This window comes from Colletotrichum graminicola, assembly GCF_000149035.1.
Source record: "Colletotrichum graminicola M1.001 genomic scaffold supercont1.86, whole genome shotgun sequence".
Taxonomy (NCBI): Eukaryota; Fungi; Ascomycota; class Sordariomycetes; order Glomerellales; family Glomerellaceae; genus Colletotrichum; species Colletotrichum graminicola.
This window is the reverse complement of record NW_007361090.1, coordinates 78,599-106,288: the sequence shown is the minus strand read 5'-3', so window position 1 is coordinate 106,288 and position 27,690 is coordinate 78,599. Positions and strand designations below refer to the sequence as shown.

The window sequence follows — 27,690 nt, the reverse complement described above, 5'->3', positions numbered from 1 at the left end:
TGAATCAGTCAGCCATTAACTTAATCTGCAGAGTCCACTTTAGACGTAGACCTGGGTCCACTCAGGCTTCGGCATGGGGCGAGGGAACCCGTCTTTCAGACCTGCGAAATCTTTCCACGCTAAATTTAAGCCTAAAGAAGTCCGCGTCAGGTGTTGGGGGATATTAACAAAAGCGTAGAAAGTGCGAAATGCGGAGGATTCTTTCCGCTGCTAAGGGGGGCATATAGCACACCTAGCGTAAAACAGTGACAGCAGAAAGACGGGGGATCTTCTTGTCCCGGGAAGGAGGGGTCAGTTGGAGCCCCACGCGAAAAAGGAAATTAATGTGACGGGAATACGCTGCATCGCGTGCGGCCAATAGATACTTTTTTTACTAATAATTACCTATTATAGGTTTCTATAGGTAAATACGTTATCTACTTTATAGGATTACTAATTACTTAGAAGTTAAAAAAGCAGACCTTTATTACTTTAAGCTTTATAGAGGTAGAGTTTATTAACCTTATACCTACTGCTATTACTATAAAGTAGATTTACTACTATACTAAGTAGCTCCTTAGCTAACTAATAAATACACTAACTATCCTTTTTACTAATAGTACTAATATAATAGTTAACGTTATAAATCCCCTTAATAAGGTATATACCTAAAGTATTAACGTCTAATATAAATAGATAATACAAGAGGTCTACACCTAAAAGAATATTACCCTCTAACTTATTAAGGGCACTAAGATAGCTACTAATAGTCTTACTAAGCTACTAGTACTAACTAAATATAAAGACTTTATATAGTTACTAAGTATAGTAAATAGGTTAAATTAAAGAGCTATATAGGCTATTATAAAAGATATATATTATAGAGGATATATATTAGTAAATTAGTATTATATAGACTTTAGTATATAGATTAATTATTACTAGACTAATAGGATAATTACTAGCATATAGCTAAAGTTATTATATACTTTAAAAACTCCTTAGATTTAGAGGCTTTTAGATTAGGCTATTATTTTACCCCTATATATAATATTCATTAAGTTAGTAGAGCCTAAGGGGGAGTGTTATAAGGGGGCCTGTGTGCTAGGAGGTCACGTGACCTCCCAGGCCCCTCACCTCTTTGCTAGCCTCTGCCCATAGCCTTGAGAGGAGGATTTTCCTCCTCACCACACACCACTACAGATCGGCAATAACACTAGTTGCCTCACTTCGTTGCTCTTGTGCTCCCACAGATTTAGAGTTATCAAGAGATCCGCTCATCTTCTATTAAGGCCAAGGGATAAATTTTCACCTGTGACGACGCCGTAGAGAGACCTTCAAAACAGGCAACTTGATGCAAAGTTTGGTACCTTGTACATACCTAACGCAGTAGCATAAAAAAGCTCACAAGAGAAAACCTCGCGTCATATCATATCCGACCTCTCTCCCCCCCCTTAGAAAAACAAGTAATTCTTAGAGCAAACAACAGAAACACTGCGAGGACAAGTACTCAGCCAGACACGCAGGAATACCACAGCACACATCGACAACCCCAAGGATGGAAATCTACCGCCTAACCGTTGTAAATGATGCCAATGGTAGCATCACTGAAAAGAGCATCTACAAAGACGCAGTCGCCTCTTCCCCTTCTTCCAAAGGCAGTCCTCTCTTCTCCTCATGGCTGCCCCTTATCCACAATAGCCTCACCTCTCTCCTACGCTGGACGGGGACTTACCCGGCCGAGGTACAGGAGTCCCACCTCGCTTTCGTGCGTGACGTCGTGGTCCCCCGCCTCAAACCGCCTGCCGCGGCCGACAGGCTGTACTACATCGGGACGCACAGCCATGGCATCTACGAAGCAAGCCTCGCCTTTGCGACTCACAAACCAGCCAGGGTGCGTTTCACGGTGCAGCCGCTAGTAGATCCCAGCCCTGCACAGGGTGGTGATCTTTTGGGCCAGAAGGCATTGCGCAACACACTAGAGGGCATGGCGTCTGCATGTGGTGCGGACCGCGCGTGGCTGGATGCCTTTCTTGATTCCGTCTTCCTCACTGCCGAAGAGGAGCTAACCTTGGTTGGCAAGAGGGGGATGGACGCCGCCAATGGAGATGCTGGTGCTGCTGGTGGGCCGCTGCGGCAGAACGGTTTTGTCGCATTCGATCTCGAGGCCGATATGGACGAGAACGAGAAAGCGGTCACCGTCATGAAGACGTATCTGTTCCCGCAACTCAAGGCCATCGCAACAGGCCAGAAGACAGTGAATACGACAGATTCAATCGTGAAGCGGCTTGCTGGGGGGGACAAGGATATGCTGGCTGCCTGGGAACTGGTTAAAACGTTTCTTATCACTGACGGCGGGGAAAAGATCAACTTAGATTTCCTCGCAATCGACTGCCTGGCACCCTGCAAGGAGCCTCGCTTCAAGGTATACGTCTCCACACGCTTCAAGTCGCTTGCCGCGGTCCGTGAAGCCTTCACCCTGGGTGGCCTTCTTCCCAGTTCCTCAGCCGACTTTCTGTCACAAGTTTGGCCCCAGCTCTTGGATATGGAAGACATTCCACAGGCTGAGATGGAAGACCTGGAAAAGCCGCTCAACAATCCCGATAGTCATCACCAAGGGGTTGGATTTGCTTTCTCAGTGGTGCCAGGCCAGGCAGTTCCTCAAATCAAGATGTACGTGCCTATGTGGCAGTTCGCACGTGACGAGGCCAGGATCGTGGAGTGCTACCGGCGTGTACTCCAGACGCAGGGGACGATGGGGGATTACGACATTAACGCTGCTATCCAGGGCGCCTTGTGAGTATTTATATCTTTCCCTGCTGTAATTTCTCTTAGACACTTGAACTACTCTTTTAATGCTAACACTCGTTCTTTTTCACCTAAAAAGTGAGAAACAGAGAGAGACAGGCCTACATAGTTTTGCATCTATCATCTCTTCTACAAATGGTTTGGAACTTACTACCTACTTAGGGCCTAGGGTTTGGGAGTAAGCTTTGACAGTTTATCATCAAAGAAGTGCCTAGTAAATTCCTTTAGCATATTGCAACTGCTATCGGCCTAAGAGTAAATGTAAATATGCTGCTCAGCTTCGACTCGTAGTTGCTTAACAAACCGGCAAATATGACTAGTCGCAAGAGGTCACGCAGTACATACTGCCAATAAAGAAAGACTAACCCAGCCCTCTTGATGAAGTTGTCAAGAGTTTACTGGGATGATTACTCATGGATGTTTCCAATTCGATGTTGTGTGCCTCTATCCGTATGGAACTCAATAACTCAAATACCCCACTTACGAGACACCCCCACATCCGACACATCCGAAAATCCCACATCTTCCTTATCATCAACATCAGGCATCTAGAGCAGCACTTCTAGAGCAACAGATCCACCACCTAGAGGGTTAGTCAGAGGACCAGCGGCAAAGCAAGAGGAAAAAGGTCCCCCTATCAACTACTAGCACCTTCGCCACTGTGGAGGATATACAGCGGACGCAAAATCAGGATGACGGCCAAACAGATGGTCTGGATGAATCCAGCGCATTCGAATCATCCAGGGAAGCCGAAAGTTGCATATGGGTGGGCGGCAGACCTAAGGAAATAAGTGATTATAGTGGTGGTGTTGGTGGTAATGATAATAGTGTCTCGGATGTGGGGGGGGCGTCTCGCCAGTAGGTTATTTGAGTTAGATAAGTTTCAGTTTTGTCTAATCAGACCTTCCTAAGGATTAAGAGCTTGAAGCCGTTCAAAACAATAGTTCTTGAGTGTTATGTACTTACTCATTAGGTCTCATTATGTGAAATCTTGAAGTGCTGACTCCCTTTAATATTAGGCGGTTCTAGGAGGATCTATATATCTTTAAGGCGTTCCCCTGGTTGTTATAGACGTCAGGCATGATAATTTGCATAGTACAACTGCCTTAATAACCTCAACTATCGAGTATTGTGCGAAATGCTTCATGGTTTTGTTGAAATATCGGAGGTAATACATTCTGCACAATTGTCTTACTTCTTATTTCTAAAAATAAAAAGAAGAAGAAAGAAAGGCATGTTATGTGCTTGTCTCGTCATCCTTTGCCAATCGTTTTGTAGTAGAATAGTAGTCAAGATTCATAACAAGCAGCCTAGAGTGAAGGAAGATATCTAATAGATGTTATCACCCGCTGACCCATCCGAAAGGCACAGGGCCGTTCTTGGAAATAAGGACGAAGGAACATGCTAGAGGATTCAGAGAGATACAAGATTCAATACTTGGGTTTGCATGGAAAAGGTTATGTGTTGCTTCCTGGCATGCCCGGCGCTGAACACACGGCTATGTCGTCTCCAATCATCGGGCACCTTCATGATACGCTCGGGAATCCATCGCCGACACCTACATCTATCTCGACAGTAGCGAGATGCAAGATCACCAACGCCTTCTCGAATCCTTCCTAAAGCATTTGCTTCTCAAGCCCTATTTGGCTCTAGACAAGGTGAAATCGGTATTTAAGAAGCGTAGAAGCGCAGGAGCCCAGCCCTAGGCCAAGGCACTGGGCGGTGTACTCAATTAGGTTCTGAGTATATTCTTGAGAAAGTGCGCTATAATCAATACTCCTGACTAAGGTGACTTGTATTACCACTGGAACAAATTACTTTCGCAGTTTTTTACGGTTCAGAATCATCGCTCAATGAATCTTCGCGCCGCTTTGATGCTATTGTCCGAGATTAAATGGATTTTTGCTAGAGCTCCTAGTATAAAGTTTCAAGCCCATAAAGAGGACATTGCTTCTCACATCCAGGAAGCCAAGAAAATAATACTGCAACTGTCGGTATTGAAGATCGCACCTCTTAAAAAGAACCAAGTGTACTATCGTTGATTCTACACATAGAAGAAGGTAAGTTGTCATTATTATCGATACAGCTACTTTTCGGTGGGGCCATCAGTGAGTGGGAATATTCCGGAGCGATGAGTGGGAAGATTCCGGTGCTTGCAGGGCAGCGTTGATATCTAATTATCTTATGACAGGGATAACTGCCCAATGATATTGGAAACATGTGCCCCAGCGACATTCCCCAGCTGGATAGGATTTACTCGTACGATAAGGGGGGGAATCGGTCCCTTCGGAAGTAACAGTGGATATTAGCATGGGTGATATAAACCACTGCCTACCCAGTATTTCCCGCGCGAGTTTTGTTGTCTTGCATCTAGAAATCCCGTCCTGTCTACGCATACTTCGAGTGTTATTCAGTCAAAATGACCAACGAATCTTTCCGGGTAATAATCATCGGAGGCGGCCCCAGCGGCATCACAGCTGCGTACGCCCTCTACCATGCCGGAATCGACTTTGTTCTTCTCGAGCGCAGAAACGAAGTGGCCGAAGATCAAGGAGCAAGCTTGGTTCTAAGCCCCTCAAGTTTGCGCGTATTTCATCAATTCGGTATCCTCGACCAGCTCTTGGAAATCGGGGGCAAGATCAAAATAAACAAGGCCTTTACAGTTGACGGTCAACGTTTTATGCATGCCGATGCGTATGGACTTCTGAAAGACCAGTGAGTTGACCTACCTCACATCTATACTCTGACGGCATTGCGCATATACTGACAAATGCCGTGCTTCATCTAGCCACGGCATAGAACCATTGGCGTTCCACAGGGCACACCTTGTCCAGGCACTATACGACAACCTTCCTGAGGCTGCAAAGCTACGCTACATCACAGGGAAGAAGCTCGCCAGCATTACATCCACAGAAACCGGTGTAACAGTGACCTGTGTTGATGGCTCATCCTACACAGGCTCTATTGTAATAGGCGCCGACGGCGTGCACTCAATGGTCCGACAAGAAATGCGCCGCCTCGCAATTAAGAGCAATCCGTCGTACGAGACAACGTGGGACTCGGTTAAGCCGTACAAGACGAATTACGTCTGCGCATGGGCCTCGTTTCCTCGCCCATCCGAGCCGGGTCTAAATCACGAGACACACAGCACTGATAGGTCCATAATGTACATCACAGGCAAAGAGCGTGGCTGGATTTTCCTCTACAAAAAGCTGACCAGCTCGACTACGGATCGGATTACTCTGAGCAGCGATGAAGTTGACGACTTTGCAAAAGAGTTCATGGACTGGCCGATCGCGGAGAATTTGAAGGTCAAGGACGTCTGGGAGGAACGCTATAGTGCCGGCGGTGCGGGCCTTGAGGAGGGTGTCTGCGGTAATTGGAGCTGGAACGGTAGGGTTGTCCTTGTTGGCGATGCCGCGCACAAGTTCACACCCAACGCAGGCCTTGGATTCAACAATGGCATTCAAGACGTTGTCGCTCTTTCCAATAAGCTGCACAGATTCGTTTCAGCCCCCAGCAGAAGCCCGTTGGACTTTGCGACGTTGGAAAGCCGGCTGAAGGAGTACCAAAGCGAGAGACGGGAGACGCTGATGTCGGATCTGGACCACTCTGCTCTTGTGACCAGGATGCATGCCTGGTCCTCAACATGGACATGGATTATGGCAAGGTACGTTATGTCATGGAGCTTCATGCAAAGGATGTTCATCACATACGTTCTTTCACCCAAGATCCAAAGGATCGGAGTAATCGACTTTCTACCAACCTCGGAACCATTCGAAGGGACGTTCAAGTGGCAGCATCCGTTGTCTAAGAACGCCCCGAATGATCCAACTATATAGAAGTATCCCATTTCTCCTACGCCGACAATTCAACTTCGCTTCGATCAGTCCCAGTGTTCTCGCCTTTTGTTGATTATTGCTTTGCGCTTTCAATGTCAGCTAGATGTGCATAATAACGCCGGATTTACTTTTGCGAGACGCACTCTATCTATTTCTGGCAGTATCTCCGCACTTCTTTCAGAACACCCACGAATCTGAAATTATGTAGTCTTCCTTCTTGATCGTTGTCTCGGACTAGCCGGTGATAGTTCTTGCGTTTATAGCTAATGATACGACTCTATTGAGAACTTTGAGTCGGCAATAGGTTGGAGTAAAAGGTCAAATGTGTTTGTAATCTATTTCTGTAAAGGAACTGTTCCGGAGATGGATTTCTACCACTGGTTTATACGTGCGGCTCTACGATACTTCGAGAAGGTATAGCGTATAAGCTTATAGAAGAAAACCCTGCCACTGAAATTTGTGGTTCTCCCCATACTTGGAACGGACAAGCATTATGATACATTGACAGATTGATATCTGCATTTTGATGTCCATCATGCCTCATAATGCGGCACTTGATGGTAGTAGCAATGGCGACTAGGTCAGTGCCAATATTGACGATAGCTTAAGACAAGAAAAGGTGGCTTTCTGGATTGAATAATATCCCAGCTAAGGCGAGAGTCGAGACCACGTAGATATACAGGGTCGCTCCCATTAGAAGGGTGGCCAACGAAGTAGCCTAGCGGCACCTGGTGTATCCTTTACATTAGTTATGCTTATACGGGTCTTGGCTGCAGAAGCCACGCATTATCTACAGAGTGGCGTCATTCAACTTTCCAAGGCTTTCTGGATACGAATGCTTCGTTTCAGAGCATGATTTGGTCTGAATTCGGAATTCCAATACTAAATGGCATCGAACACCAACCGTTAGGCCATCTTGGCATGCTTAATTGACGCAGGTAGATTCGTCGTGCATTAGACCAACCGTGTTTAGCGCACTCGTCTTGGATACCAAACATTGGAAGGGTGTGGTTCGCTTATGGGGTGTAGCAAACATTGCTGTTAATATTGAGCAGCTGAGCAGCTAAGCAACCTTGTATTTATAAGCCTGAACCTTTGCTCGGAGAACTGAAGCTCGCGATGGAAGAAAAAATTGATTCTATCTTTTCAAACCCTTGTTAATCGAATTTCTTCTTGTCTTTTTTAAACCTGGCCACGACATAATGACTACGCATACAGAAAATATCAACCTCGAGTCCAGCCATCACAGCGAACCGGGTGATTCGTCGGCTACATCTCTCCGCCCGACGGACAAAGGCTTAGCTCCTTGGCTATTTGTCTTTGCCTCATTCGTTGCTGAGGCTATCCTCTGGGGTATGTTGCATAACGACGGATCCAGCCACTGATTAGACATTGACGGACTATGCAGGGTTCCCGCTATCTTATGGTGTCTTCCAAGACTATTACTCGAACCACCCTGTCCTTAAGCATGACTCCAACATCGCCGTCATTGGCACTGTCGCTACCGGAGTCTACTATTTGGGTGGGCCGCTGGCAACACCGATTGTTGCACGTTACCAAGCCTGGCAACGACACATGATTATCATCGGCTGGATTGGTTGCGCCCTGTCGCTCGTGATCGCCTCCTTCGCCACTTCTGTGCCCGGACTTATTGCAACCCAGGGGTTTCTCTACGGTGCTTCCTTCCTGTTTGTCAACTACCCGCTTCTGCGGATGCTCAACGAGTGGTTTGTAGTGCGACGAGGGTTGGCATATGGCATTATGTCAACCGGCGCAGGTTGCAGCGGAGTTGCTTTTCCCTTCCTCCTGGAGTCACTCCTGTCCAAACATGGATACCGGATCACGCTGCAAGTTATGGCAGTGGCGCAGTTTATCACCCTTCTGCCTATGATCCCTCTTCTCAAAGGGCGACTACCAGCCTCCGGACGGGGCGTCCTACAGAAAGGGGACTTCGACTTTTTTAAACAGCCACTATTTTACTGCTTCGCCGCGGCAAACTTCCTCGAAGCAATGGGGTATTATATCCCGTCGCTCTTTCTACCAACATATGCAACGGCCTTAGGCTTATCTGGAACTGCGGGGGCACTTGTCCTCGCCCTTAACAACTTGGCTACCATCTTTAGCCAACTCGCTTTCGGTTACATAACAGATCGAGTGAACAACGTCTTCATGCTTGTCTTTGTATCCTCATTTATCGCTTCAGTTGCGACCTTCGCCATTTGGGGATTTGCGACGTCTCTCGCGCCGCTTCTTGCGTTCTCGCTGCTGTTCGGACTTGCGACGGGCGGGTTCCCGTGCCTGTGGAACAGGTTTGGGTCCGTTCTCTCACGGGACCCTGGACATATTTACAGCCTCATGGCATTTGGAAAGGGCGTAGGTAACATATTGTCTGGACCAATCTCCACAACACTGGTGAGGGGCTCTTTTGAGGCCGGCTATGGTCAGGGCCGCTTCGCGCCGCTGATCCTGTACACTGGCTCGATGATGCTGGGCTCGTCCTTGGGGGTTTTAGGTTTTCCGCTAATGCGAAAAGCCAATAAACCCTGAGTGGTTCCTCGTATTCATGCACCTCCATGATTGTCACCAACTGATAAAGCAATTCGAATAGTACTCCTTGTCTCTACTCATTAGAAGAACAAGTTTAACAAGTTGCCTCCCTCTTATAATATATTGCTCCAATGCTCTGTCACAAGTTGTGCGAGATGACCCTGTTAGACAATGTTGACAGAACTTGCTCTGTGGACGAGACCGTCAAGTAGTGTGCCGCTCTTACTTCGTTGTTGATATTCAAAGGGTAAGCAGTCTAGACCAGCCGCGTCCGAGGCAACCACGGCTCTCCTAGGTACATTTACGTAAGCCTTTCCCAGCGATCTATCAATGCGACAGGATTAGCTCGGAATAATAAATAAAATGACGCTGAAGAAGCCAAGAGGGCTATAGGTTCTCTACTATTGATGGTAAAAGTGGAAATATTATTATTAAAATGGCAGGGGTATTGACGTAAGTCGAGGTAATAATGAATAGTTAAGGTACCGTAATGGATTCTTGATTATGCGGAAGCAAGAAAAGAAGTCCTCTCAGGCTGCATAAGGATGAGATATTGTCCACTGCTCGCTGGTGTATTGGAGGTAAGATGAGGTTTAGCGACAGCTAGCGATGCCCGGTGTCGACTGATAAGAGAAAGACATAAAGACGTGCGGCAGCCCCTCGTCCGCTTCGGGTATAACTCTACCGCTGTCAACTAATTAGTGCTTTGTCAAAGATCAACAAGACATCACTTGAAGAGAGCTCGCCTGCCCATCACAGCGTCCTTCTCCAGGCCCAGTTCCACTGCCCGTTACAGCCAGGAGACCAGCCAGCCTAGAAGACCTACCAACATAATGATGGATTAATTACGATGATACTAATAACTTCCACACCTCCTCTCACCACAGGAGAAATTTGGCATCGCACGGTCAGCTTTGCGGACAAATTCTTCGCGTTCGGGAAGTATATCCCCACGAGGCGGCGTGGTACCTACCTAGGTAGAAAGGACATATCACACGCTTTTCAAGCCCGTAGCCGTGGAGTACATCAGTCTGTATACACCGTGACAGAGGGATTGCAGCGTCCGAGAGACATCTTGCAAGGTCTGACCTCTTCCCGTTCCTCCTCCCTGTGGCCGGAGTGTGCCTCAGCCTCGGCGTCATTCTTCGAGATGTCGTACATGAGAAAGGGGCTGCTCGAGGAGCCGATTTATTGAGGGATTAGAGCCTTATGGACAACAGATAAGATTTTTTTTAGCTAATCTTGGAAATCCGCCGGTACCTATCACTCGGAGGATATAGACAACACCCAACCATGACAGCCGGCCCCTTGTCTGCTTTGCCTATATCAAAGACTAGATCGAACGCCTAAAAAAGCCTATATCCTCTGAGTAGCCACCTTGGGGGAAGAATAGCACACTCGGGGCACTCTGTAAGGTGCGGGACATCCATTTCAAAAGGGGTGAGAAGTGCGTCTTTGATCAGGCATGAAAAATCAGCGACTCGGGAAAATATGAGACGTTGAGCAAGCGACAGGACTGCTTCAGGTGATAGGTAGCTAATTATGAGGAGCAAAATCTCTAGCAGCAGCCTGAAGCTCGACTTTTACCAGGCGATAAGCCCCGAAGCGAGCCTCCAGAACGAGACCAGATGTCGTTTGGGTGTGAATTCGCACATGGGGTTGGGGAAGTGTAATTGTTGTCCAAGCTGCAGAAGAAAAAGCTCCGATATCGTGAGGATAGGGGGTAAATGGTGTGCTGCCTCGTTAGTTACTAGAGATACCTGGATAACATGGGTTTTCTCCTGATGAAGCAACGAGATATCAAGGTCCTTCAATGCCACCGATTGAGTGTCTGACTGGTTGGATTACTGCAAGGACGGCCACCATACTACTGCTCTTCGGGCGGGTCTTATCAATAATATCTATGAATGATTAGGACAGCGAATTCAATTGCGCCCTCGAACACCTCAAGGTACTGGAACCTCCCCTTGCTTTACATCAATTTGCCCAAAGTAACATTGAGGCTCCGGGGCGAGCCTTGGTTTCCACCTGGACGATTGTCCATCGATCCATGCAACCACAAGTTTCGAGCTGGTGGTCAGCATTGCGCCCAAGTTGCGGGTTGACGGCAATTCCCCGCATTCTTAGGGAAGTGGGTGTGATAACTCTTTATTCTCGATTGGCTTCTGGAGGCAAGCCTATGGCGAGGCGCTGCTAATAACATGTTGACTGGACACTTGTCGTCCAGCTATTGATGCAATGCTGTCACCGGTCATGCAGTGCAACCCAACATCTTGAGATTTGGGCACTCCTCCTACGAATCCATTCTTTGGGCCACAAAGGCACATACATAATGGTTGCCTCATCGCAGCGGAAGAGAACATACGCGTTTACAACAAGGCTACAGAATATTGCAGCTGCATCTCCCTGCAGGAAGTGGCGCGTTCCAAGCCTGCAAGCTGCTTCTTACAGTGAGCACATTGGTTGCAGAAGACACTGGCCCCTTCACCGCGGCGCACTTTCGCCTGACTTTTCCACGATTGGCCGATGGTCGGATGAGTAAGACTTGGTTGAAAGATGGTGTGCGCGATCAGGCTGTGCCGAGCTGTCATGGCAATCAAGTCACGGAGGCTACAAGCATCACGCTAAAGTACAAATACTCCAGCCAGCCCTGTCTGTTTTCTTGAACTAGACGGCACAATCTTCTATTCCCTAGCCGATATTCAACAATCATTCGAAATGTCAAGCACAGAAACAGATTCACAGATTCCTTCCCCTGACCCTGTAGAGGAGCTCAGAGGGTCTTTGAAAAGGTCAGCCGTCCATGTTGGTGCCCTGTTAACTTATGTTATCACGCTGACAGCATAAATAGCCTGTATGAAAATGCGGAATACTCGGATCTTACAATTGCCAGTCGCCATTCTGAGTACCGAGTTCACAAATCCATTGTGTGCCCCAGGTCCGATTACTTTGCTTCAAAGTGTCGGGAGTTGGCGTCTAAAGTTGGTCTTAAACTCTTGGTTCCCGAAGTTGCGCATCTGGCTGATTGCAGACTTGAAGGCTGCCACAGAGGGTACCCTCAGCCTGCCTGACGATGATCCCCAGGCTGTCGGCATGGTCATTCGGTATTTCTATCACTTGGATTATCCATCTGCGTCTCAGCAAAATGCCCTCGTCCTTAATGGGTATGCGCAGGCGAATGGCCACAACAATGGCTTTGACGATGACTTCAATGGATCTATCAAGTCGGATGACCAGGTCGCTGAGAAAGACATCAAGTCTGGGGAGCACATCGAGCCTCTTGATGACTTTCTTCCACCGCTGCCTCAGCGACTCAGCAAGAAGCAGAAGAAGCGTGCCAAGGCCAATGCCAAGCAAGACTCTGGAGCTGTTGCGTCTCCTGATACCAACGGCGAGCCTTTGTCGTCAATCACCCAAGAGCTGTCTGTGCTAAACCAGGCCCAAGAAAACCACAGCGAAGGGGGAGGCGCCGTTCTACTTGCGAAGCCACCACCACCACCACCACCACCTGTTCACCCAGCATCGAATGGCATTGATCCCGGCTCTACTAACGACACACTCGTTTTGCATGCAAATGTGTATGCGCTGTCGAGAAAGTATGGTATCTCGGGCCTTCGATCGCTCGCTTTCGACAAATTTAGGACAGAAGCCGACAACCAGTGGGACACGGAGGAGTTCCTCCACGCAGCTGAGAAGGTATACACATCCTGCTCGGATGGCGACGATGATCGCGATATCAAGGACGTTGTTGTTGGGATAATATGCCGTCACGGAGAGTTGATGGACAAGGTTGAGACGCAGAAAGTCATGCGCACCCTTCCGAGTGACTTGATGTATGACATTCTCCTGAAAGTCAGACAGCAAGGGGGGTTCACTAGATAACGCCGGCGACAGAGGCTTCATTTGGGAATAGTATGATCTCAACACGCAGCGATAGCCATACTTCTGAAGGAGATTTTATGTGCTTTTTCATATGTATCATTACCTTAGGCTTTTGCCACCCTCTCCCCCAGCTTTTGCATTCAATAGCCTATACCAGCAACATCTTCGGCATGGTTGACCTTATACATATCCGGGCTTGCCATGATGTTCCATTTTCAACATCTTTCCTGTAGTAGGAAGTACTGCCGCTAATTATACATGGCTTCCGCTTTCGTTATAGTCAAACCCGTCACTTGGTGTTTTTTCCTTCGAGGTATCTGAGACCTTAGTGGAGCCTGTTATTGTGTTGTCATTTGTTGATTGTGATGGTGAACTCGGATGCCTGGTGCGGGTACTAATGATGCTGGCTAGTATGCGACTCGCTTCGGTCCGAGCTGGTATAGTTGGCGTCTTCATGTTCTCGTCTAGAGCGATCCGAGTTCGCCGTCTGTGATTCCAATCCCTCGGCGCACCGCCTCCAATGGTTGGTGGCAGGTCATCTTCCAGTCGGGATTTTCCTGCACGTCGTACGATGCCTTTGGCCTTCAACTCCTCCACGTCGAGGTTCTGTACCTCACGTGTCCTCAAGTACTGTTCGCGGTCCTGTTCCACGTGGCCGCCGAACGCAAAAAACTTTCCGAACACGCCGGGGGAGATTCTGTGCAGCATCAGACGAATCGACGGAAGACTTGTCACGGCGATGCTTGTTGCCACTTCGATGCCCGTCCAGATTATGAGGTCCACGTAGTCCCAGGTTATGTTAACCGAGTCTCCGTACATAATATTGTAACGAAGACGTATGGAACTCGAGATGATGTTCATGATGCCCAGGCTGAACATTGATATGATGTAGAACTTGCGCCGCGGTGTTGACCTGATCTTGACAACCAACGGCAAAGGTATGACCAAGATGGTTGTGTCGAACGCGATACCGATGGCGCTCGTGCTCCAAGATAGAAGGTTGAGGTTTAGGCACTTCGCCAGCCCAAAGTCTCCTTTCCAACCCTCCCAGTTGTACGAAATTGGCACGCACTGAACCATGGACAGAACTGTGAACAAAATGGTGCTTATGGCGATGATGGTTAATAGTGCGTAGCATAGGCGACAAAAGCGCTCATGAGGAAAGAGTCGTATGTAGAAGCACAGGACCGAAGCCCTTGCGAGTCCTAAAATAAGGAGGTATAGACAAGAATCGATGTAGAAAAGCTAATCGCACGTAAGCAAGATGGCAGTGACCAGTGGCAAAGTGTCTAGACATTACTTTCAAAGCCCAGGTAAGGGTTACAGGATCGCTCCACCAAATATCGACTCCAAACGCCTTGAGGAAAACTGGCACATAATGAGCCATCTTGTCAGAAACCCCCCAAGGACAGGACTTACTAGTATGTCCAATAATAAACCACCCCACGTATAGAACATAGGTTATTGTAATAATCCAGTCGTCCAGGCTGAAGCTGCGTATGATGCACAATTTGGAGTAGATTCGTACCGCTACACACCACACGGCAAGAATATGGATGGGCAGGCATCGCCATGGATCGTCTTTTCTGTTTCGACGCGGCTTATCGCACATGGTATCCCACTCTCTCAGCGATTCTTGTTTATGGTGAGCAGTTGGTTTTGCGATGTCCGCCTTGTGTGTCCTGACACGTACCAAAGGTTGACAGCCTGGGGCATGACATGTACATGCAGTGGGTGACCTCCAGCTCGAAGCTGGCATCGCGACAAACGCATCGCTCGTTCTCCCAGGAGCCACAGATGGACGGGATAACGCTTCGCCAGCACGCAGCCTGATTGTACACACTCGTCTATCAGCGGTTGTTCTTGGGGCGCCGCGAAACTGTCACCGGAAGAACACCGAACACAGCTTACAGCGCATTCCGGAAACCTGCTGTCTCGTGCCGATAAGTCGATCTCGGCGTGCGTTGCCAACAGCAGCGCCGCCAAAGCGATCAGCGCGAGTGGGAACTTGACTGGGCTCATTCTCCCCACATCCCGCCAAGGTCGTGGGCGGTCCTGGTATCGAGGAACGCGGGTGACACTTGTGCGTGGGGGGGGCCGCGGAAAGTAAAAAATAATGGGAAGAAGGGAAATCCGGTTACACGGGGTTTGGGTTCTGAGCATGCTCACAACGCCATGACTCGTAAAACTCCGCACAGCAGCGTAAGTGACCAAGCTAGACTTCGCGGGCGGCGCAGGTAGGTTAGACTTTGAATGAACCTAGCGCGAGCCCCAATGAGATCCGGATTACCGGGATCAATCAGGTTGCCAGGCGTGCTTTTGCGGAATGTCTCGGTTCAATGGCTCGACTTCGCGAAGTTATCAGCTGTAGGAAAAAGATGCAGCAGTGAGGCAGACTACTCCAAGGGCCTAGTCCAAGTCCTTATGTTTCTCACGGGCCACGGGTCACGGGTCCGAAATGGGGCTGTAGGCTATCGAAAGGGATCTTACCCTGGCTGTCGATGTCTGGTTCTTGGTTGACGATCCGAATATCTAGGGCCGTACATGCATACAGACTTCCAACGCAACACTATGAAGCTTACTACATGCACCCACGCTCGTTGCGTCATGCTTGGCGCTTTGGTCTTTGCATATAAGGATAAACACGTTGCGGGAAGACGGAACATGGTTGGCCTTGTCAGGACGGGCTTTGATCTTTGCCTACACAAGCAGAAACTGTGCGCGTGTCAGACTTTCTTATAATTGCTAGGTACTTCTTATCGGTTATTGATTCAAACAGAATGGAATTGGAAAAGTAGGTCTTGGCCGTTGTTTTATTTACAGATATAACAGTTTTGCACAGAAGAATTTGTAGTATATACACAGAAAGACATCTCATCGTTCAGAAGTTACGGCTGGCACGGTAAGAGTGCCGGAGGAGCTGCGCACGCCTTGTTGCGCGTTTGTAGCCGGCCTTGCCGCTGCAGGAGTCGGAGCCGCCAGTGCTGTTCCCGGTTCCAGCTCCGCCAAGGATCTGGGCGGCGGCGTGCTCGGCGGCAACCATGACGATGGCCTGAGTGTTGCCGGTTGGCAAGTCAGGGTGAATGGAAGCATCGACTACGAAGAGGTTTTCGGTGCCCCACACCTTGGTCTGGGTATCGACGACGCTCTTACCGTCGTTCTTGGTTCCCATGATGGCACTGCCGACAAAGTGGCTTCCCGTGACGTACTCCGAAATAAGGCTCTCGGCGGTGGCGTTGCCGGCCAGGGCCAGAGTGCTGTTGGACTTGGAGGCGTACTTGATGAGTTGGTTCATGAAACTCGTGATGGCATCCTTGTCGCCCTTGGTGGTGAGGTAGGGCTCAGTGGTCAACTTGGTGGAACCGTCGGCGGAGATTCCCAGAGCACCGACGGATGTCAGACCGTGAGTGAGATAAACCTTGACTCTGATGGTGTCGTTCTTAGGGGAGTTGACGGTACCCTGGACGTAGCGCTTCTGGCCGTCAGAACCCTCGACGCTCGTCCAGAAGTTCAGACGCTGACCGGCCTGGGCGAGGAGGCCAGACCCCTGAGCGAACTCGTCGACGTCAGTCTGGGACGGGCTGGTGAAGGCAGTGCTTGCCAGAGAATTCAGGGTAGACTTGGTCTGGAAGTTGACGGTAAAGATGGGGTGGTCTTTGAGGTTCTGGCCGACAGGAAGGTCGATCCACTGGGCCTCGGCCGGCAGAGTGACCGGCACAGAGCCACTCTTGACCGTCTGAATCTGCTCCTTGGGTCCGATACCGCTGTTGAACAGAATACGGGGCGTAGACAGAGCACCGGCAGCAAGGATCGCGGCGCCGCCAGACTTGAGGTTAATAATTTGGCGAGTGTTCTTGCCGGTCTCAACCTCGATACCGGAGATGGTGGTGCCGTTACGGACGGCGCGAACGACCTTGGCGTTGAGCTGGAGCTTGAAATTGGGCATGGCCTGGGCACGGGGGAGGTAGTCACGGATGGGGCCTCCACGAAGGCCGTTCTCGATCAACCAAGGGGGGTGGGTGAAGACAGCCTCCTTCTTGTTGGGTTCCGCTAGGCCGTTTACCTCGGTGAAACCGTTGCCGGCCAGCCACTTGGACATGACATCGTAAGCGCCCTGGTCATAACGCTTGCCGTCCTTACTGGGTAGGATGGTGCCGGGGGTGCGCTCGTAGAGCTTGTTGGCAGACTCCTCGACGTCACTCCACTTCCAGCCCGCGGGCCACTTGTCGTCGAAGTCATGGGCAGCAGGCTTAACCCACATCATGGCGTTCACCATGGTCGAGCCGCCAAGAAGACATCCAGCCTGGGAAGCAGTGTCGGTGCAGTACTCGCTCGTCTCCTTGGCGGTGGATAGGTAGTAACCCATGGCCGGGACGTCGTACTGGGTAACGGTGTTGTTCCAATCGAGAGTGGCCTTCCCGCCGGTCGCAGCGATGGAGGCACCGCCACGCTCAAGCAGCAGAACACTCTTGCCAGACTCTGCCAGACGTTCGGCGACAATGAGGCCTGCGGCGCCACCGCCGGCGACAATGTAATCATAGGTCGTGTTCGAGATGGTGGTGGTGACGTTGGCAGGGACCGAGGGGGCGGTGCCGTTGCCGGCACCGGGGGTAGTGGCAGCATCCGAAGCCTTAGCAGCCCAGGTGGCGTAGTCAGCCGACTTAGCATCGGCAAGGTTAGCGCCGAAGAGGCCGAAACCGGCACCGTGGTAGTTGAGAGCAACGGAGGCACTGGAGGTGTCCGAGAGCGCAGTGGTCGAGTAAGCCCAGCCGAAGGTGGTGATGTCGGCGGTGCCGGTGAAGGTAGTTTCGTCGCCAGTGATACAGCCCTGGCAGAGGAAAGTGTAAGTGAAGGAGGTTTCGTTGACGGAGATGCCAGAAGCGATAGGCTTCAGGGTAATGCCAGAGTCGGTGACGACATCCGGGTTCGAGTATCCGCTGGCCTTGCGTATGGACGTCTGGACCGAGTCTCCGTTGGGCCACGCTACAACGAGGATCTTGTTGGTCATGGGACCGCCGAGCGAAACGGAGGCCCAGCCTGTGGAGACAGGGGCTGAGATCTGGCCGATAAAGTCTTTGCCAACAGTGGTGGGCAGAGCGATACCGAAGGCGAAGCCGGACGTCTCGCTGTGCCGCTGGAAGGTAATTCCAGAGGCAGCGTCAACGTACGACGATGTCTGCTGTGCGGCGGCCGCCGCTGCCAGAAGCCCCGCGGAGAGGAGGGACTTGAACATGGTGAAGGATCGTATGATATGTTTCCAGTTAACCGTTAGAGAGTGTGGTTGTAAGTGCCGCGTGTTAGTCTAGGATTTGGTGTGAAAGGAATGGAACACGACTGTGTTGAGAGGTAGAGAGTGTAAACCCGTCTCGGAGGGCAGAAGAAAGGCAACAGCAACCAGCGCGAAGAAATGTAATAGAAATGAAGTTGTGATCACGGAAACGTGAGATAAGGGAAGGGTGACAATCCGAGCCCCGAGTGATTACCGGCCGGTCTATATATCTTCTCTTCTGTGGGTATCATAGCATAAGAGTCCTAATCAAAAAGGATGGCAAGAGAATAATTCGGCCGTCTCTCGTTATTAGTGTCATACTCCGTAGTTGGGGTTGAGAGGGTCAGTATAGCATCCATCCACAACGATGGGTCCATAATGACCTAACCAAGGTGGAAGGCGTGGTTGACGAACATGGGTGGCAGGCAGACTGATCCGTACTATCGGGTCCTTTGACCAATGAGGGAGTCCTCAATAGCACTCTAAAGCACTTAGACGCAGCATGAGTCGGATGGCAATGTTGGCAGAGGGGCCGTCGGTTGATGTCCGTTGGGCGACGCCCCAATTAGATGGGTACAGACATTCCTAGATCCCAGCCCTAAGGACCTAGCTGGGCTGGATCACCAGTACTGATGAATGGGCCGACGATTTGTTCGCCAGATGGGTCGAAGGTGGGCAAACATTGGTTTGGCTGTGGCTGGACTGGGCTGGGCGCAGTGTACCCGCGCCGCATATTGATTTGTTTTTCAAGTCTCGGCTCTCTTTGGAGATGGTTCTTGCACATGAGTGGACGGGTTTGAAGGGCCATGTACCCCGGATAAATTAAATAACAAGGTTTAATATCGATGCGAAACGCCCACAAACAAACCATGGTCGGAAATTGATCAGCGCCGTTGGACCTGGCCAGTTTCGGGGCCGAAGGCGGACTTTTGTTTGGTCCGAGGCTCCCAAAAAACAGATTCAATTAGGCAGGTCTTGTTACGAAGAGATAACTGCGAGAGGGTTACAGGCCAGAGGGGAAAATCTTCTTCATACATAGTACATGCTCTCGTTGAGTTTCGTGGGAGGGCCAAGCGTCCAAGAAATATACCCAATAGGTGCCATTGGGTTCATCATTGTACCAAGAGATCCCAGAAATCGCCAGCTCAATCTCATTGCGACTCTTGTTCCGATCCTTAATCTCCGTTGGCGTGTATCCACGCCCCTCTTGGCATATCAACCCATTCAGGTTCCGGCCTCGCCTCGCAATTCTAGTGAAACCGACTGTTTGGATGATTACGCCCCGAAAGTGCCCAAGACATCTCATGACGCTCAACTGGCCCCTGTCATGTGGCCATGGTTCCCTCATTCCTTGCCACGCAACGACTGGCATGCCATGCCCCCACTGGTATCCGGCAGAGCGGCGTTCGTCATCGCAAGAACTGCATTATCCGTGTCATCCCTGACGATCAAAAGGTGACACGATTGAATGATTGATGTTGACATAACTTCTCAATTTGTCTCCTGAATCGTTAGAGTTGTATAACCAGCCTTGTCACGTGCCACATCACGTATAGTTCAAATTCCCTACTCGCAATACTTACCTACATAATTAGACGACCATGCTTTTCTCATCTTCACTTTCACTAGAATCAAGCATATTTCAGCATCATTTTCATACGTCCTGCTATATGCGCGAACTCGTGACATAAAGTCTGTTAGGCAATGTGATTTATCATCCAACTGTGCATTAATATTGACAGCCAGGAATGTCATCCGCAAATCATTGTCGTCCATATATATGCAATTGCTCGGTCTGGGTCTCTATGGCTATCTAGTCCTCATCCCACATCACCTTCATGGACACGGGGAACGGCCAGAGTTGACCCCAATCCTCCTTCATGTACACGAAGAAACCACCGGGCCTAGGCACCTTCTTCAAGATGCCTTGAGGTCCCGGAACCCGTCGCACGTTCTTCTTCCGGAAAAGTGCCCTGAACATCTCGGTGAGCGCTACTTGGCTTGCGGCACGACCGAGACAGGCGTGCGGGCCGAGACCGTAGTGGATGTACGAGTCAAGGGGTCTGCGGGGATTGACCTCTTCCGGCAGAGGGAAGTGCTCGGGGTCTATAGCGGCAGAAACCTAAACTTTGGGTTAGCTCGGAACCCAGCCAATATCAATCTGGACCTTGAACTTACGAAACTGACAAAGACCCTATCATCTCGTCTTAATGGGACCTCGCGGCCATCGTCCTCGACGATGACGTCGTCTTGCGTTGCCTCGCGGTATGAGCCGAAGGTTCCTGCAAGCCGGATGCCCTCCATGGCGTATCCGAGAAGGAGAGCATCATTCTCTTTCGTCGACGGAGACATGGCCACCTTGTGAATCTGTTGAAGGTAGTCGCTACCTGGGGACGAGAGATAATAGTCGACAGCCTGGGCAAACTGCATTCCAGTATGTCAGCATATCTGTCTTAGTTGCCAGACCAGGAAACACTCACCACTTGTGCTTGGTTGGGCACCATGGCCCCCGACGTGGGCAAAATCTGGCTCCACGCAATATCATAGGCGCTCAGACCGGCTTTAGCAAGGCCCTTTACCATGTTGGTCCCGTACGAAGCAAGCGGGTCTTCCTTGTCCGCCGTGCCAGTGAAGAGTCCGCGGAAGCCCACCTTGGTAGTGATTTTGACATTTGTCTCGATCGCCTTCCCAAGCTTCATCGCCACCTCTTTGGCCTGCTGTCGGAGCGGGAACGACTTAACGGGATCGATGTCGAAAAAGATGCATATGAAGATGGCCGCCAGGATTTCGTACATCTCCTGCTCCGAGAAGACACCCTTGGGGTTCTTGGCGGTCTTGAGAGGCAAGTTGAACACCCTCGAAGCGAAGTGAACGTGGGCAATGTTGCCGACATCACGAATGATGTCGACGTGCGTCTGACCGGCGAGATTGTACGACTTTTCCGTGAGCAACTGCTCCGTGATCAGAGCATAAAATTGCTTGACGTGAGAGTCCCAGCCGTCCTTGTAAAGCAAGGACTGCATGCATTTCTTTTGGCCCGCGTGAAAGTCCGTATCTCCGGAAAGCATGAAACGGCTGCCGCCCTCACCCATCAGAAACGAGAGACCTTCACCCCATGTCACCTTGTATTTGTTCTGGTTCTCCAAGATGTGCTTGGCACCTCCGTATGACACAATGTTCGTTCGCAGAGGGGTGAACTTGGGCTTGGAGAAGTCAAACTGGTCGACGCGACCCAGGTCCGTCAGAATTTGATGGTTCTCGGGAGGGATGACCATGGGGTAGTGAGCGTAGACGGAATTCGCTTTGAAGTGGTTGGGAAAGGCTCTCAGGAACAGCTTGTAAAAGACGCAGCCATGATTGACATTCAGGTCGTATTCGACCTCCTTGTAACCCCATTGAGTCAGGTGGCGAGGGCTGTAATCCGTCGTGTAGTATCTGTCACCCCGGACAAGACAAACTGCGTCCGAAAGCACGACGCGTGAGATGGTATATGTCGGAGCGATACCAACGCCGGGCGTCATGGGCGTCTTGGCCTCCTCGGCGACGAGACCCGGATAGAGCTCGACGTAGTCAGGGTGCTGATACAAGTTCTTAAGCTGCTCAGACACGGCCGGATCCGAGTTGATGTCCTCGAACCGGTCGTAGGGCTTCAGACCAAAATGCTTTCTGAATTCGTTTAGACCTGCGACGTTCCACTTGCGGCCGTGCAGAATGCCCATGATCTCGACCGGCCTCATGACCTGTGGGACGTTGCGAGCTCCGAATGCGCCAGCGCAATCTTCGATGGCTGAGCTGATGCAGTCGACCAGATCGTCATCGTCGAATTTGCCGTCCTCCCCTCGTTGGTATTCGGCAAAGGTACGCTGGCCAGGGTCGTCGGGAATCGACTTCTCGAATTTCCCAAAGATGCAAGCCAGCTCTTGCGGAGACAGCTCCCCCTTGCCACCGCCACCCAGAAGCTTTCCATAGAATTTCTGGATCCATTTGTCGTCCTTATCCGAGATGCAGGAATGCCATCTGTAACAGAGGTTAAACTCGGCTGAGTTGACATTTCCGGTTCCCGCTTCCGCTCCGTCAGGAGTACCGGCGTCGATGCCAGCCTCTTGGCGGGGGTCGAGCGTCCATGTCGTGTTGGTGCGGTTCAGGTTTACAATGTTGCGGACGTAGTCGACCAATGTGATGTTGATGTACAGGCCAGAAGTCACGAGTCGTGCTGTCTGGAACAGGTCTTCATCGTACTTCTTCCAGGCCTTTGCGGCGTCTTCTTCTTCCAGGCCTTTGCCTGGTGGCGCGAACCTATTGCCTTCGTTGATGACGGCGAGGTGCTCTGCGACATGGTTGTGGAATCGGTTGAACATGATTAGGATGACGCAGACACCCGGCGGCATTCCGATAAGCCGCTTGTCGGCAAAGCTGTCCGCCTTGAGCTTGCCATCCCGAAAGGTCCTGATGGAATCCTGCATCTCCTGGTTACTGCCATACAGCGGGGAGAGATCGAGGTAAGCCGACGTCTTGGACTTGTTGCTGTCCCTGTAGTCGGTCCAGAACAGATCTGGGAAAGGTCAGTCAGTGTCGTGTCTAGACTAGGCTGGTGAAGATGGGCCCTTACCATGGATAATGATGGTTGCCCAATACCACAGGATGCTCGATACGTTATTTGGATGCTTCTTGTAATCCGTACGGCCCATGACGGCATCAAATATCAAGCCAGGGTCAGGCATTGCACCCAGCGTGACAATCCGAGGCTTAACTGATCTCGCATATGCACCGCCGGCGGCACCAAGCTGAGGGAACATTGGGTTCTGATAGAGTATTAGTACGTTGCCGGTTTGGCTGTGAAATGACTCAACTGACGTTGTAGGATCCATCTGCGCGCCGATACTTGTACTCATCGCCCATGTACAGCATGGGTGGGTGTTCAAGAGAGTCCCAAAGCTCTTTGATGAAAGTGTTCGTCAGTTGCTCGCGAAGTTGAGAGTGATGGGGGAGTTTGGCCACGATCTGGATGGTGCGCTCCATGATCATGGTCTTGTCATCCTGGATCTTCTCCCTCTTGATCTTGGATTTGATGATCTGCACAAGGGTTTTCACGTCTGCCTCGGGGTTTAGCAAGAATAACATCAATCTTTATGGTGTCATGGAACTGACCTGCTGCCTGCAGCGCCCGAAGGTTTTGGACCATTGTCGGCCGAATCAGCTCCTTGGGATAGGTCCCATCACCGTTCTGGGTAGGTAGTGGCCGTTTGGATGCCTCTCGCAGCGCTGAGAGACCGCTCTTCTTCTTGACATCATGAGAGCCATATCGGGCGGATGCGCGACTTGGTCCAGGCTGCTTTACATTGCTCACGGGGGGCCCTTTGCCGGAGACAGCACTGGAGTGTTCATACTCTCCGACGTCAGGCATCGTGAGGCTCCCGTTTCGATGGGATTTCATGGTATACGGAGATAAACGTGTCTTGGAATACGTCTTCCCGATGAAACTTTGCGAACACCCACGGCTTCTCGTCAGGGTTTTGGTCTTCCTATATAATTTCTAGACTGTCATTCACGATTACACACTAATCTTAAGTTGCAGTGTGACCTGTCCAATGCTTCTTGGCAGATAATTCTTCTGCCCTTATTGAGCATGCGAGCTTGGCTGGTAGGGGGCTCACACCCAGCCTTGACATACCGACAGCTTCTTCCTGTCTTGGGTCATGTCTTGGAATGTTTCACACCGGCTGCATATCGGCCGAGTGCGCGCCTGCAGCCGTCCACGACGATCCCGTTCGGCAACGCTAGGTTGCGGCACTAGGGGTCTTATTATTCAGCCCGATTGACGATCGTTTCCTGCCCCAAGCATTACCGGGGGAATTCCCTGTCTTTCTTCTTTCTAAATTCCAATAGAGACTGGGTTGCTAAATTCTCCGCATCCACCGGCAGTTCGTTGAAAGTTACGACACATGGTGGTGCTATTGGAGGGTGGTGGAGTTTGGTATTGAAGCTTTGGACCTTAATTACACACACTGTTGATGCAGCAAGCACCCGCAGGTTTGTGTATGCTGTGCTATATTCCTGAAGCCGCCCGCTTCTGCACTAGATTAGCTAGGTAGTCGGTTTGTTTCTGTTCCCCTGCATGTCGCTATTCTCATGTGATATGAGCGGCAAGGGATGGAGCATTGTGTTCGACCCTGTCTCACGTACGCATCGCATCGACAGAAGCAAAAACAACTGAAAACTTTTCACAATGTTAGTCATGTCTTGGATGGCAGAAACACTCGACTTACAAATTCAACAAAAAAGGGCCCAATCCCAGGTGATATCACAACCAAGCCCAAAAGATTATCTCGCAAGGTTATCAGAGTTAGCTGGCATTGAGATGTGGCTGATTGATAATGTCTATTCTATGACATATTTGCAGATACGCCTCGACGGCATCGCGAGAAGCCAAGAGGACAACGGTTCTGAGACCAATCTATCGCGCCAGTGTAAGCTAGCACCACTTCGGGTATTAACTTTCGAGCGCCAACGTGCTGGTTCTCGCACATGATACATTCCCCCCGTATCTTGAGTTACACTAGATATGCCTGTCTCAATCACCGGCTGAAAACAATTGTGCTAAGAACGCCTCAACTGATCTATCAGTTTAGCTGCATTTCATAGATTTCACGAATTCTTACTGTTGATTGTAGATCAGTCTTAGATATAATTATCAAGGCGTGAGTTGTTTCACGGCTGAGATGCAGATCAATTTCCATCATGATCGACACCCCCGTTCTGTTAATTAATTTGGTTGGTTGAGGGATAGACGGTGAAGAGACACGAAGCTAGTGTCATACCCGGCTTCATTGCACCACGCAGCCGCGTTTCCCGAACCAGTGAAGTTTAAGTCCCCTTTTGCCGGCCGAGGCTATAACAGAGGATGCAAAATGCATCCCGCCGTCATCCGCTTGCATGCATGCAGGCCATTGCAAAACCTACCTACAAGACGGCCAGACGTGGTATCACTGTTCAAGCGCTGTGGAATGTCAGACGCTTTAACGGAGATATTATCGGGTGGCTTCTACCATTGTATACGACAACGTATCTTTCGCACTCCCTTCGGCTGGGCTGTCGTGTGCCGTCTTCGCCCCTTTTATCTTCTTTGAATCAGATAAGACTTGTTGCCAGTTTGGCCCAAGCGCACGACTCGCTATGCATCCTCACCTCCTCGGTTCCTCCAGACAACGGGGGGGTAGCCCCAGAATGAGCGCAACAGAGCCGGGCGACCAAACTGGCAATGGGGCGTATCGAGGAAGCCAGCAACGAGGCCCTCGAAGAAAACTCATTCTCTGCTTCGATGGCACCGGCAATAAGTTTCGAGGCGATGACAGCGACAGTAACATCCTCAAGATTTTTCGCATGCTCGATAGCTCAGCCGACGATCAATGTAAGGCAATCCATACAGGGACATAATACAGAACAATATCCAGTTACTGACCATCTCAGATCATTACTACCAGCGTGAGCTTTCCAACTTCTGAGCCCCTGAGAAGACACGTAGATCAAAGAAACTAACCGCTGCATAGCCGGAATTGGAACATATGTCGTGTCGGAGAACCTGACTCACAACGGCATTAGAGCAAAATGCAAGTCCTGGTATCAGATGGCCAAAGACTCCGTCGTCGGCTCCTCGTTCGATCAGCACGTCGTCGGGGGGTATCGGTTTCTGATGCGGTATTACTCGCCGGGAGACGATATCTACATGTTTGGCTTTTCCAGAGGGGCCTATGTTGCCAGATTCCTCGCCGAGATGCTGGACTTTGTCGGTCTCCTCTTGCATGGCAACGAGGAGATGGTTGCCTTTGCGTGGAACGCGTTTTCTCAGTGGCAATGCCGCCGGACCAACTCGACGGCGAAGGGCAAGGAGGAAACGGAACAAATGTATCAGTTTCTCAGAGGTTTCAGAGAAACCTTTTCCCGGCCGATCCGACGCATCCGATTTTTGGGAATCTTTGACTCGGTCAACAGTGTAGCCCGTTTCGAGACGGCATGGATGCAGCGTAGCAAGTTCCCGTACACTGCACGCAGCTCTGCCAAAGTCGTTCGACATGCAGTCAGCATCGACGAACGTCGGGCAAAGTTTCGGCAGGATCTGATATACCAAGAGCCCAAGAAGTGTCACAGGAAGAACACGGCCAAACGGATGATGGAGCATCAGCCGTTCAACGAAAAGTTACAAGAATTTCAAGAAAAGTACCGCCCTGGCCGGCGTTCGACGCTCGCTCCCGACGATGCCGTCGCCGCGGAAGATCGCGGGAGGAGACGCCATCATCAAAGCCAGGAAGACAACGCAGACCATCCTGCCCCCTTTCGCAGCCGTTCCAGGTCCAGATCCAGAGCAACCGATGGCTCACGTTGTGCGCACACGGACCACGATGGCTCCTCTATCCATTCTAAGCCACCAATGGAAGACCTGACGTACGACTCGGATGACGACGAAGCCGACCAAAACGTCGAAGAAGTGTGGTTCGCTGGCGGTCATGGCGACATCGGTGGCGGCTGGGACGCCGTCGCAGGTCGCAAGAATGCCAGCCATATTCCCCTCGTTTGGATGGTCCGAGAAGCCATGCGAGCAGGGCTGTCTTTCGACGTCCAGCAACTTGAGTACTTGGGTTGTGTCGAAACGGTGACAGGACCTAATCCGCAACCTACACCGCCATCTCTCATGCCTCAAGATGTGCCCGGAGTCCCAGAAATTCACGTTGACGCCCCTTCTCCGCCGGTCGGTTTCCCATCAGAGTCCCCGGATGGCTCGACGACAGAGAAAACAGACGAAAATCCGGACCCGTTGGCACACACCTGCACGGCGACGCCTTTCGCCGAGATGATGCGGACCGCACACGAGGCAGAGATCCACGATTCGCTTGATTTCGCATGCGGCATGCATCCTGTCAGCGTCTTCATGTGGAGGGCGATGGAATACCTTCCCTTTCGCAGACTCGATCTGAGACCCGACGGCAGTTGGAAACCCATTAGGTGGCCGTTGCCTCGCGGGGAAGTTCGCGACATCCCTGACAAGGTCAGAGTCCATGGCAGCGTTATCAGAAGAATGAAGAGAGACGAGAAGTACAGGCCGGGTAACCTCATCGTTGGCGGCGGCGGTAGAGGATGTAGGGTGGCGCCGAAGGAGTACGGAATGGGAGAATGGGTATGTGTCAAGGGTGAAGGGGACTTAATCGACGAGGTTTGGGTGCGCAAGCCCCGGGATGAAGGGAATGAAGAGTCTCACTCTTGACAGAGTAGTAATAGACTAGGCCTAGTGATATGTTTGGATGTGGGTTGGATATAATAGTGATTATGACATCCTAATAAACAAGTGAAGAAAGGGGGCAGAATACCCTG

The 27,690-nt window shown here is 50.6% G+C and overlaps 8 protein-coding genes across 8 annotated transcripts; 5 read left to right on the top strand and 3 right to left on the bottom strand.

Annotated features, from left to right (window-relative positions):
• Positions 1–1,537: 1,537 nt before the first annotated feature.
• GLRG_11423 (aromatic prenyltransferase) lies at positions 1,538–2,779 on the top strand (the record flags this gene model as incomplete). The annotated part of the gene is made up of 1 exon (XM_008102107.1): positions 1,538–2,779. The coding sequence occupies one exon, from the start codon at positions 1,538–1,540 to the stop codon at positions 2,777–2,779; it is 1,242 nt and encodes a 413-aa protein (XP_008100298.1).
• A 2,427-nt stretch (positions 2,780–5,206) lies between these two features.
• GLRG_11422 (FAD binding domain-containing protein) lies at positions 5,207–6,629 on the top strand (the record flags this gene model as incomplete). The annotated part of the gene is made up of 2 exons (XM_008102106.1): positions 5,207–5,502; positions 5,576–6,629. The coding sequence occupies 2 exons, from the start codon at positions 5,207–5,209 to the stop codon at positions 6,627–6,629; spliced, it is 1,350 nt and encodes a 449-aa protein (XP_008100297.1).
• Positions 6,630–7,831: 1,202 nt separating this feature from the next.
• Positions 7,832–9,176, top strand: GLRG_11421 (major facilitator superfamily transporter; the record flags this gene model as incomplete). Its single annotated transcript, XM_008102105.1, has 2 exons — positions 7,832–7,982; positions 8,038–9,176. 2 exons carry the CDS (start codon positions 7,832–7,834, stop codon positions 9,174–9,176), a joined length of 1,290 nt encoding a protein of 429 aa, XP_008100296.1.
• Positions 9,177–11,894: 2,718 nt separating this feature from the next.
• On the top strand, positions 11,895–13,058 carry GLRG_11420 (uncharacterized protein; the record flags this gene model as incomplete). The annotated part of the gene is made up of 3 exons (XM_008102104.1): positions 11,895–11,968; positions 12,028–12,157; positions 12,216–13,058. 3 exons carry the CDS (start codon positions 11,895–11,897, stop codon positions 13,056–13,058), a joined length of 1,047 nt encoding a protein of 348 aa, XP_008100295.1.
• A 394-nt stretch (positions 13,059–13,452) lies between these two features.
• Positions 13,453–14,445, bottom strand: GLRG_11419 (CFEM domain-containing protein; the record flags this gene model as incomplete). The annotated part of the gene is made up of 3 exons (XM_008102103.1): positions 13,453–13,545; positions 13,629–14,303; positions 14,359–14,445. 3 exons carry the CDS (start codon positions 14,443–14,445, stop codon positions 13,453–13,455), a joined length of 855 nt encoding a protein of 284 aa, XP_008100294.1.
• A 1,494-nt stretch (positions 14,446–15,939) lies between these two features.
• Positions 15,940–18,291, bottom strand: GLRG_11418 (GMC oxidoreductase; the record flags this gene model as incomplete). Its single annotated transcript, XM_008102102.1, has 1 exon — positions 15,940–18,291. The coding sequence occupies one exon, from the start codon at positions 18,289–18,291 to the stop codon at positions 15,940–15,942; it is 2,352 nt and encodes a 783-aa protein (XP_008100293.1).
• A 1,849-nt stretch (positions 18,292–20,140) lies between these two features.
• GLRG_11417 (linoleate diol synthase) lies at positions 20,141–23,731 on the bottom strand (the record flags this gene model as incomplete). The annotated part of the gene is made up of 6 exons (XM_008102101.1): positions 20,141–20,449; positions 20,506–20,751; positions 20,808–22,879; positions 22,937–23,129; positions 23,182–23,420; positions 23,476–23,731. The coding sequence occupies 6 exons, from the start codon at positions 23,729–23,731 to the stop codon at positions 20,141–20,143; spliced, it is 3,315 nt and encodes a 1,104-aa protein (XP_008100292.1).
• A 1,820-nt stretch (positions 23,732–25,551) lies between these two features.
• Positions 25,552–27,583, top strand: GLRG_11416 (uncharacterized protein; the record flags this gene model as incomplete). The annotated part of the gene is made up of 2 exons (XM_008102100.1): positions 25,552–25,735; positions 25,875–27,583. 2 exons carry the CDS (start codon positions 25,552–25,554, stop codon positions 27,581–27,583), a joined length of 1,893 nt encoding a protein of 630 aa, XP_008100291.1.
• Between the last annotated feature and the right edge of the window lie 107 nt (positions 27,584–27,690).